The sequence below is a fragment of the Cryptomeria japonica genome, chromosome 4, assembly GCF_030272615.1.
Source record: "Cryptomeria japonica chromosome 4, Sugi_1.0, whole genome shotgun sequence".
Classification (NCBI taxonomy): Eukaryota; Viridiplantae; Streptophyta; class Pinopsida; order Cupressales; family Cupressaceae; genus Cryptomeria; species Cryptomeria japonica.
This window is the reverse complement of record NC_081408.1, coordinates 584,006,234-584,017,447: the sequence shown is the minus strand read 5'-3', so window position 1 is coordinate 584,017,447 and position 11,214 is coordinate 584,006,234. Positions and strand designations below refer to the sequence as shown.

Below are 11,214 nucleotides of genomic sequence, written 5' to 3'. Positions count from 1 at the left end.
TTATACTCAAATAAATATAATTAAAAATAAATAAACACTAAAATAAACATAAATAATAATAAAATAAAGATAACTATACACTAAATCTAATATAAAATGTACCACTGGTTAAATATATTATTTGCATTTGAAACATTCCACCCAAATAATCACAAAACTAAATGACAAAAAAATTTCTTATTACAAGAGATTCTGATGTTAATAGGCTTACGATAGTTCAAAGCCATCCTAATCTTCAAATAAAGTAGTTTATTTTATATATTTGGTAATTGATTGCAAGGAAAGCTATAGATAATAATAATTATAATTTTAATAAACCTATTTGAAGGGCCAGGTAGCTAAAATATCCTCCTTCGTTTTAGTTTAAATTATTTTTTCTAACTAATTCATTTTTTTCTATTCTTCAGCAGAAGATTAAGAATAAGCATCTCTTGCAATCCCGCAGCCGGTATTGCATTTAAAAAATTGCAGAAGATTACCTACTTCAGAAACCTTTGAAAAATGAGTCAATTGCCCTGCTGTGTGGAGTCAGCATGGCGTTCTCTTGGCTTTGACAAAAGAAGATGAAGTTCATCGTATTCTAAAACCACGTGTTAGTTTGAAATTTTTGGAATTTCATCTTTGGAGTGATGGTTTGTTACTTATCAGGTTTACAATCCAATTCTTGTCTTTGTCTGGTTAGGTTTTTCTTCGGAGTTTCAGATTCCTCATCAATTTTCCGAGAAATCTTGAGTAAGAAGTATTAAACAAATCTGTTTTACAAAATGATCTGGACCAACTGTAGTTTTAACAAAAAATATATGGCGTGGGATCAATTTTCAAATCAAATAGGTCATCTTCTGTTAAAATATTGTATCCCGGATTCTTCTTCTTTCATGATGACATCATTGATTTGGTGTAATGGGTGAATCATGGTCAAAGGCAGCTCGGAAAATATTGTTTATTCTACGCCTTTGTTGACAGGGTAATGTCAGTAGGGTTTGTCTTATTGACAGGGACACATTTGTTTCTTTTACTTTTCATCACCAACAAGGTTTTATTTGTGTACAGGAAATTTCATAGAAAAACAGCTGCTTAAAAGTTCAAACCTTTGTTTTGGGTTGTGAATTTTTAAATATAGTCAGAAGAGGTCATAAGGTAATGCGGGGTTGTTACCAGTCGAAAAAGATGTTTAACTTTCTCATTCTCCTACAAAAGCAGGAAGTGTGAGCGACCAATGGATGCAGGACAGATATTGTCTGTGTAGGGAGTTGATACAGCATATATTCTTCTAGCAGTTCTAGTTCATGCAGTTGAAACCTCAGACCATATTTCAGGAGGTTTCAAGAATGTTACAATTTCGTGTGGAAAATGAATTTTGATATAGCAAAGCTTGTATCCCGAGAAATTTAAGTTGAGTTATCTTTCAGAGATCAGATACCGGTTCTACAAGTTTAGGTCTTTGCAGCTGGATGAATGTCCTTGTGTGCATAGGAATTCACTGTTGTTCAAGTGAGTGGATAAGTGCATTTGATTTTTCATATTATTTACTTATGATTTTCTCTGGATTGAGTTGAGAATGATTGTAATTTTCAGTGCATCGGATGGACTTGTTAGTATTTACATGTTATTTTTTCCCTGTTCGTTATCTTTGGTTAATTGTTACATAGCCATAACATGGTAGTTGTAACTTATATGCAGCAAGGTTACCATGAGTTTACTATTGCATATCCATATATCATGATAGTTTGAGCTCATCTTCAGAAGTGAAAAATGTCAGACTGATACAATATACTTATAGTGCATCATTCCTTCTTCAATGTGCAGGTTCTGAAAATCTTTAGTCTCTTTCAAGCCTAATTTATTTTCTAGGGGCAGTCAAAAATTTGAAATTTTCATCATGGGAGTGTTCATGTGGATCAAAAGCAAGAGAATAGTTTTTATATCCTGTAAAGACAGAGAAGGTTAGTAACACTTATCGAATATATAATTTTAGGCCTCAGGATTACAGGAGAGATCACCTAGCTTTATGTTTGTTATTTCTAAATATGCTTGTATAACCAATCTCAATATTTTCTATGCAAGTTTGGGTTTTCCTATCATTAATCTGACTATCATAATTTGCATTCTAGCAGGATTCCGTTGCCTTGAGAAGCAAGTCACAAGATACCCATATCATGTGCTAAAAGATGCTACTAAGAACTTTCATCCAAGTTGTAAACTAGGACAAGGGGGTTTTGGTGCAGTGTTCAAGGTACTTGACACCTGGATCTCATTTTTGCACTTGCTCTTCTTTGTCTTTGAAATCAAGTTAAAACTACTGCTTATTGTCTCTTTTCTCCATCAATCCTGATCTTGATTATCATGGAGCTACCAGCCCTTTACATGGAGAAGCCCGTCTAGCCTAGCTATAGAGCAACTTAGATGTTAAAACTTACTACCTTATGTTCAAAAGAAAAACTCTTTGTGCTTTCAGAATTGTTTTTTCCTGAATTTTTCCTAAACTTGTTAGTTCTGTTTCTAGTCTGTAGTTTGATGAGACCAATTTCGTTACCTGCTATTGCTAGTATTTGTTTGATGTCTTAATCATGTTTCTCCATGTATCTGTTCAATGTAGGGGGTACTTCGTGATGGCACTACAGTGGCAGTAAAGAAACTCTCTCCCAAATCATTCCAAGGACAAGAAGAATTTTCCACTGAGATTGCTTTCATTAGTCATGTGCAGCATCAGAACCTTGTAGCATTAAAAGGGTGGTGCGTGAAGGAGAAAGAGAGACTACTAGTATATGAATTTCTTGAGAACCGAAGTCTATTTCAAACTTTATTGGGTAAGAGGACTGCCCATGTGTATGTTTGCTATGTTTGCTATTATGGCAATTTATTTATAATCAACATCCTTCCTGGTCACTAACTCTCTGTTTCTAGGTTCTTACAGATAAGAGGACTGCTATTCATTTAGACTGGCCCACAAGAATGAAAATTATCACTGGAGCAGCTCGTGGTTTAGCATATCTACATGAGGGTTCTTGGCCACGAATTATACACCGTGATATCAAAGCTAGCAATATTCTGCTGGACAAAAATCTGAATCCAAAAATTGCAGACTTTGGCTTGGCAAAAATTTTCCCAGAGGATCAGACACACATTACGACAAGAATTGCTGGAACTATGTAAGTTTGTTTTCTTTGACACTACTGAATTGAAAGGCTGCATTGAAGGGTTATCATTCTCATTTCATTCTTTGTTGATTTGTGAACATGGAAGGAAGATCATTAAAAATATTTAGTATATTGCTTATCGACAGTTGCTAATTTGCGTACGCATAAATTCCTTGCATTTAGATGCCTCCAATGACTCTTTTTCTGTTAAGTTTTTCTATCAGTGTCTTGTTCCTTCCATTCTGTATATTCCTCACAACCAACAATTATTGCCTCTCACTTTCAGATTTATCATTCTTCTTTTAATGGGTATGCAATGTAATCCTTATTTCAGTTCTCTGTGTTTCTCTTTCCACATTAGAAGCATTTTCCTTGAGTTTTTTATTTCTGCTTGAATTTCTGTTGCTTTTAGAAGCAATAAGTCTTCACAGTCCATATTAATAAATATAAGGAGCTTTTGGTGTAACCCATGTGGCAGGTTTCTAAATTCTATAGGTTTTATTTTTTCATATAAAAACTGTCATTGGATACCATCTGCATATCAACACTTCTTAATGTTTATCCTCTTCTATTCAAGGAGAGTTGCTAACGTTGAATGATATGTCTGGGATGACATGCTTCCAAGAGTAAAGACCAAATTATCAAAGATTGGTTCAATGGTTTTCAGCAGAATGGTCTTTTTGTGGAAACTTGACATCATTGACGACATCTTGACCTTCATGAATCTTTAGGTCAATATTTAGTTGAAGGTCTCGCATCTCATTGTTTTGATCCCAATTCACAAATTGATACAGACCATGAGAAGAGAACTGAAGCGTGAATCTTCATGCATATTGTGCAGTATATTTTTATTAATAGACATGAGCAGAGAGAATAAACATCCTTGCATCTTAATGTACTAGAGAAAATCTAAAACTATCCTAAAATTCTTTATCCATCAACATACTGCGTTAAATGTGAAGAAATTTTGTAGTAACAATATATCAGTATTTTGTTATATAATAATTTTAGGTACATCTGATGTGCATTTGTTGTATTTGAAAACAACAAAATATTTTCGTTTGATTTGTCGTTTGAGTAAAATTAAGAAGCACCATTCTGATCAGCAATTTTCTATTTTATAGTGGCTATGTAGCTCCTGAATATGCTATGCGAGGTCATCTCACAGAAAAGGCAGACATTTTTAGCTTTGGGATAGTTGCATTGGAAGTTGTGAGTGGCAAGTCCAACATGGATCCTACACTACCCATCAGTACACTATATATCTTGGACTGGGTATGGTATTTTTCTACTATATTTTTGGAGTATGAGGTTCTTTTTCTAAGACGAATTTTGTTTTTTGTACACCTCTATGAACTGGTTTGTGACAAATTGCTGACATGAAATTTATGCAATGCAGGCATTTGAATTGCTTAGTGAAGGCAAACTTTTGGATCTTGTGGATCCAAAATTGGGAGATAATTATTGTGTAGAAGAGGTTTTAAGGGTTATTCAAGTGGCCCTTCTGTGCACTCAAGGAATGAGTTCTGCCCGGCCATCAATGAGCCTGGCACTTTCGATGCTATTAGGGGAGGCTTCTATTGAGGATGTGTGCAGAAAAAGTTTTGAAGATTCTCTAGGTGGAGTTTCACTACGTTCATCAAGTACAAAGGACTTTCGGACCACTAACTCTTACTACAACTCTTATGGTTCTTCATTCACCTGTCAAAAATGTGGAGGTCAGGAACTCCTCCATCACGGTCTTATGTTGAAATAAAGGATTCAAAAAGAGGAAGTGGTAAAAAGCAAGCGAACAACTACTGTTTATAACTTTGGCATCCAAAGCTGATTCTTGTAGTTGTGACAATCAGTCACTAGTTACAACTCACATTCAGACACAGATTTACAGATGTGGAAATGGAATTAATTCCTTCAACCAATGATAATGTAAAATCTTCCAAATATTTTCGTAGTCTTAGGTATCTGCCAAGGCAGGCTGTAATTAGTATATTCATATTGTAACCATAATCTTCCATTTTTTATAGCTAGATTTGCTGTAATGTACAGTACCTATCATGATTACTTGTACTGTCCAAGCAACATAATTGGACAATCCAAACCATAGATATTTGCCGACTGTGCAGGGAACTGAAGAGGGAAATATAACATAGTTAAGATCTTGTTGAAGGAAGCTGCTAACATTAATTTAAATTAATCAATATTGCACTCGGGAACAAAATTAGCAATAGTCTGTTTGGATGTTTTCTTTTTGAATTCTTAATGGACTTTGTTTTCTAAAATGTGTTAATATTCTAATTCATTCTCCACCAGAAAGAAGTACTAGAACTGTGCTAGAGTGTGGTTGATTCTCCATTAACATAAGGATGAAGTTATAAAACTTCTGGATAGAGCTTTTCTCTCAGATTGGACTTCATTTGCCTTTGACATAGGTTTTGAAAACGTTGTTCAATTCGTCTTTAAAACTCCCTTAAGACCAGCAGCCAGCTGATTTGTTTCAGCACTTGTTGGGTCTTGTTTCTCCCGAATTCATCTAAAGCTCTTTTTTTCTTAGTACCATGTGTCTTCAGCATGCGGATGCTCTTTGTCTAATCAGAGGAGGTCCAATCACTCAGCCTCAAAGTAATTTCTCACACCTCCACCTTTTAGAGAAGGGGCAAACAACTTGCAAAGATGCAGAAATATTCAAAGAAAGTGATTGCTAAGGATTTCTCCTGATTGTCCTCCCAACTTGACAAATGAGTTTCTTTTAGGCATCTCATTAAGGCGGCATGGGCTAACACATCTCAAGGTTCTCAAATAGAGAGCAAGTTTTTTTAGGCTAGGTATTGGCAATCAAGCATTAGCAAAGAGTTTTTCAAAAAAATTCAAGCTAATCATCCAGTTAAGTGGATCAAATCCATTAAGATTACTCACTTGCGACTCATTTCCTCCCCTGAAATTTCCCATGAGTTTGTGAAGCATCACAAGCAGGGCCAAGAACTTAATCACAAGTGCACTTGATATCCATGCAAACTCACCTTGAAGTTGCTCCTTGCAAATTCAGAGAAGCACACTGTTTAGATTGTAACCAAACACATTCTTGATGAGAATCACTATGCATAGACCCATAGTTCGCAGATTCGGACTTGGAGAGTACTTGTCAAGTCCAAAATTTTTGACTTGGCAAAAATTCGATAAATACTCAAGCAAGAACTTGGCAAAAACTTGGCAACTTAGGAAGTACGAAAAATTATAATTTCTTAAAAAACCATATTTTTAGTTTGCAAAATTAAATTACAAAGTCTATTATATTATAAATTGACATCTCAAAAGAGAAAATACATGGTTTTATAGTAAAAAAATGTGTTAAAAAACGCGTTTTACCCGCACAAGCATTTTTACCCATATTTTACTCGGCAATTCAGAGTGTACTCACATAGTTCACAAACTATGCGTAGACCCATATGGGTAATGAAAAAGCTCGAGGAATCTTATGAGTTTTCCTCGTTGACATTTACGGGACTACTTGGGACGTTGTGGAATCTGATTGGCTTTATGTTTATTAAAAAAGCTTTCAAATTAGTGAACTTCTCAATCAATCAAGTTCATTCCTAAAGCTAGAGATCCAAAGATAATTACTATTTGGGGAGAAACATGCTGCTAAATGTTTCATATAAAACCCCTAAGACATTGCAGCCCTGCCTCAAGTCCCCATTCCATTGCTTGGTTGACTTGAGTAGACTACTTCTATTAAAAACAGAAACATTCTTTTCATCTGTGAAGGCATGGGTGCGTTAGTTCATTATGACAATGATTTTCTCTTTAAAATTCAACTTCTAAAGCCCATGACTATACTTGATACCCTTAATCATTCTACATTTTGAGCTTTGGTTGTGGCATTTTCTGTCCATGTAGAACATACCCTTTTCTTGGATGCTTCAACCTGTCTTAACACTGATGGTAATTGGTCAAAACACTCTAGGCTCTTGTAGTGCTGCTCCCTGGGAACAAATGGGTATTGAGACACCAATGCATGGATACATCTTCTAGAACTAGCAAACTGAGAACCATGATTGTTCTGAATCCTGATATTACACGATATACATGAGTAAAATCCAAGACAATAGTAATTACAATGTCTTATTCCTACTGGGATGCAGTACAAAGTTTGTTTTTGAAAGATGAATTCCCTGTCCAAGCCAGCAGTCTGGTCACTTGGGGTGGAAAATTGGGAGAAGCAGTTGCTTATTTCATAATGTTCAAACTATGGACTAGGTAGGACCCAAAATTAGGATTTCTTAGAGGCATCTCAAGAACGCTACAAATTAAATACCCACCCTCACATATTAAATATGTTTTTATAGAGCATGGAGCGAACTTCCACTATAGAAAGAGCTTTCCTCCAATGCCAAAACCATAATTCAGCCTTGGACACGAGTTATTTTATTTTTTATTTTTTAGTTTTGATTCAAATTTTTAGTATTAATTTCACTAAAAATAAAAATTGAGGCAATGTAATTAATCAAATGAAAGGCAACCTTAAGTTGTAGAACGGCTTGAGATGAAAGCGACTGCAAAAGGTTGGTAATTTGTGATTTGTTTGAGTGTATTTGAGAGTTGGTAGTATTAGGTAAGCGGTGGTGGTGATAGAGAATATATTCTCCCTATAATATATGTGCATTGTCAATGAATGTATTGGAAGGTATATATACTGGTAAAGAGAATAATGTGGATAAGGTTTCATTCCATAGACTCCGCTCTAATCTTTTATGTATTTGGATACCTCCTAGTCTATTTTCTTGATTGATGGCTATTCTTTTTAACAACTATATTATCAAAGGAGTTGTTAGGAATGTTGGTGGGAAGATATAAGGAATTTTTAAAATTATTTTGGAGTTGATGTTTGTAATGTTGGAGTCATTTTTGGTTTTTTAAGAGAAATATGGAAGATATTTTAATTGAATTTAATATTACTAGAATCTGATATTTTATCTAATCTATTTTTGGTATTAATCATGAGCATGTATATTTATATAATGCTTGTATTTTAAAAAGTTGTCTATGCTATGTCTTATTAGGATTTCAAGGTTTTTAGAGATTAATATGTTACATCAAGCAAATAAAGAGTATCAGGGTCAAGATTGGCAAACGTTAGAGGTTCGAGGAATCTAATCATCTCAAGCTAGCTGTTCACTCAAATATGGTACTTAGCATGGGAAGCATTAATTTTTGTTTATGTTTTCTTTTCTCCAGATGTTGAAGGTGATGAAAAATTCATATATCAAAAACCTATCTTTTGAAGATAAGAAAGAATCTAATGTAGATAAAGCCCAACATTGGATTGTTGTCTAGATAGATTAGGAGTCTATAGCTCTTGGGAACTATACTCTTACGATGGTTATGAGACAAATTGATGAAGCTATAGCTCAACTATTATGCACTTAATCCTATAATATGCATAAGGTTTGATGAGTTATAAACTTACAGTTACCTCAACTCTTAATTGAGTTATACGATCATTATTGTAGTCTTAAAAAATTAAGTCATTCTAGGTGTTATATTTATGTATCTAAGTCAACTTGGTCAACAACCAAGAATAATTAGGTATATATAGGATCTAGTGATTAGTTTATTATCATTTGATTATGAATAGTGTTCTTCTTGGAGACTTTAGAGGTTTGCCCCTCAAAGTAGCTTATTTTCTCAACTGCTTGTTGCATATTTCCTATTATATTCTTATGTTATGCAAGTTGTTTCATTACAAGCAGTATCAAAGCATAATCTTGGCACTCAAAGGATAAGAGTCAAGTCAAATTTTTGAACTCCAGAGTTCAAATTAGGAAGCACCCATCTCTCTCAAATTACTAATTTTTTTTCTTAAATTTAAAATGCTTTTCAAGTTCATATCAAATCTATTGAAATCTAGATTTAAGATCATTTGTTGTAGATTTGAGATCATTTGGAGTATATGTGGAGTCATTATGAAATTAGGGTTTCCACTAAATTCACCTCAAGACTAAAACATAATTTATTTATTTTAATTTCAAGAAGGATGATCAAGACATATTGAAACTATTCTATTCTATATTTAAGGTCAATTGGAGTAGATTTGAGGAAGTTATTGGGTATGAGCAAGATCATGGTGGGCCAAAGAGGCCCTTGTAATGTTCCCTTGCTAATGTATGACAATATTGAGAGCGTGTGGGTGTGATCATACGGTGAAGGTGCAGGCGTACGATGGAGGTAAGGCGTACGATGGAGGTAAGGCGTACGATGTGCGTACGGTGGGAGGTAAGGCATACGATGGGTGTATAGTGGAGGAATGGCGTACGGTGGGGGTAAGGCGTACGGTGGAGGTATGGCATACGGTGGGAGGTAAGGCGTACGGTGGAGGAATGGCATACGGTGGGAGGTAAAGCGTACGGTGGAGGAATGGCGTATGGTGGGAGGTAAGGCGTACGATGGGCGTACGGTGGAGGAATGGCGTATGGTGGGAGGTAAGGCGTACGATGGGCGTACGGTGGAGGAATGGCGTATGGTGGGAGGTAAGGCATATGGTGTGCTCTAGTGAATGTGCGGTGAAGGGTTGATCTTCCTTAAGCAATAAATTCTAAATGTATCGAATTAACAAATATGCAACTGGAGTGATGAACAATGATGAGATTCAAGATTTGCCAAGTCCATGACGAGTACAAATAAACAGAATAGGGTGAGGGGTGAATCTCACCGAAACTGTAAATACCAAATAGGGAGGGTCTTTCACCTCCGAAATGGTGGATACCAGAACTCCAACAGGAATTCGCACAGGAGAGAACAAAATATCAAAATTCGCATACCTACAACAATGACTAACTCGGCCATATATATGGGCTCCAGGAAGTTTCCCGAAGGGTTACAAACGGGCCGACACCAAAAAGTTTATAACTAACTAATTAATTAAAGGGGCCCAAATATATTATGAAGTACAGGGCCATACAATAAATTATTTAAATGGACTATTTAATTATATCAGGGACATTACAGTCCTCCCATCCCAAAAATTGCTTGCCCTCAAGCAATTGCAAACTCCGATGCTCCTCGATCTATTCACTCTCCCAGATGATGTCATCATGTCTGAAGATTGTCTCCATCCGTCTTGCTGAAATTTCCCTCATGCGGCCATTGGACATTCCCCTTAGTACCACCTTCTTGCCATCCACTTCGAATGAGAATTCCATCCTCTTGAAGCTTTGTGTGTATTGGTCGAGGGTTTCCATCCATTGAATGCCTAAGATGGCATCTGTATCATCCAAATCAGTCACGAAGAAATCATCTGTCACTGTGTAGTTTCCCATGGTGATGCTGAGATGTGGAACCAGATGAGTACATGACAATAGATTTCCTCCCGCTACCTTGACTTCGAACCCCTCATGCTCCTATGTATGCAAACCCCTCTTGGTGACGAGTGATGAGTTGATAGAGTTGAGAGTGGCCCCACTATCCAACATGACTATGACCCGTTGCCCTTGGAGTGTGCCATGAACCCGAAACACATTGCACTCAGTAGTGCTGGTCAGGGCAGCAATGGTACTTCCCCTATGGACTAGTGTGGAGATTCTCTCTACACGATCTTTGTTTTCTTTAGCCTCCCTCGTGCTTTGTTGACCATCTTCCTCATTCTCTTCTTCACTGTCGGACACCACTTTAATGGCTAAGCATCGGTGTCCTAGTCCCCACGACTCCTTGCACGTAAAGCAGAGTTTCCTTCTCCTAAGTTCCCGCCTTGTGGCTTCATCTAATGATGGCTTCCTCAGGGCTAGGGGTGGTTTGTCATGCGAGTAACTCTCGGAGGAAGAAGATGACATTGCCATGTCACGCACCTTCTTAATCGCTTCAGAGAGTGTGTTGGGATTGAACCCTTTCACCCAACCTTTCAGTGGTTCCATCAACCCGTCCATGAACAAGACCACCGATCTCCGCTCTGAGATGTTTGTTACCAACATAGATAGTCTCTGGAATTCTGTGATGTAATTGTCCACAGGCTCCAACTGCTTTAGTTGCGCCAACTCCTTGAAATTGAGTTCTCGATCCTCCCCATCAAATCGATCTATGAACTTTT

General features: G+C 36.4%; 1 protein-coding gene across 3 annotated transcripts; it reads left to right on the top strand.

The window, feature by feature from the left end:
• The first annotated feature begins 399 nt into the window (after positions 1–399).
• LOC131076266 (putative serine/threonine-protein kinase) lies at positions 400–5,342 on the top strand. 3 transcript variants are annotated; one of them, XM_058013354.2, is made up of 8 exons: positions 400–964; positions 1,051–1,491; positions 1,807–1,943; positions 2,112–2,233; positions 2,597–2,807; positions 2,915–3,149; positions 4,262–4,412; positions 4,537–5,342. In XM_058013354.2, exons 3-8 carry the CDS (start codon positions 1,880–1,882, stop codon positions 4,891–4,893), a joined length of 1,140 nt encoding a protein of 379 aa, XP_057869337.1. In that variant the 5' UTR covers positions 400–964; positions 1,051–1,491; positions 1,807–1,879; the 3' UTR covers positions 4,894–5,342. The 3 variants fall into 3 exon arrangements, with proteins under 3 accessions (XP_057869337.1, XP_057869336.1, XP_057869338.1); XM_058013353.2 differs by having other exon boundaries at positions 400–1,491; XM_058013355.2 differs by having other exon boundaries at positions 401–1,491; positions 2,115–2,233.
• Positions 5,343–11,214: the final 5,872 nt, after the last annotated feature.

Bases quoted from the DNA above. Each gene is read 5' to 3' on its own strand.
- LOC131076266 (XM_058013354.2), top strand. From the start codon at position 1,880: ATGGGAGTGTTCATGTGGATCAAAAGCAAGAGAATAGTTTTTATATCC. The intron at 1,944-2,111 runs GTTAGTAACACT...TTTGCATTCTAG, and splicing joins ATCCTGTAAAGACAGAGAAG to CAGGATTCCGTTGCCTTGAG. The intron at 2,234-2,596 runs GTACTTGACACC...TGTTCAATGTAG, and splicing joins GTTTTGGTGCAGTGTTCAAG to GGGGTACTTCGTGATGGCAC.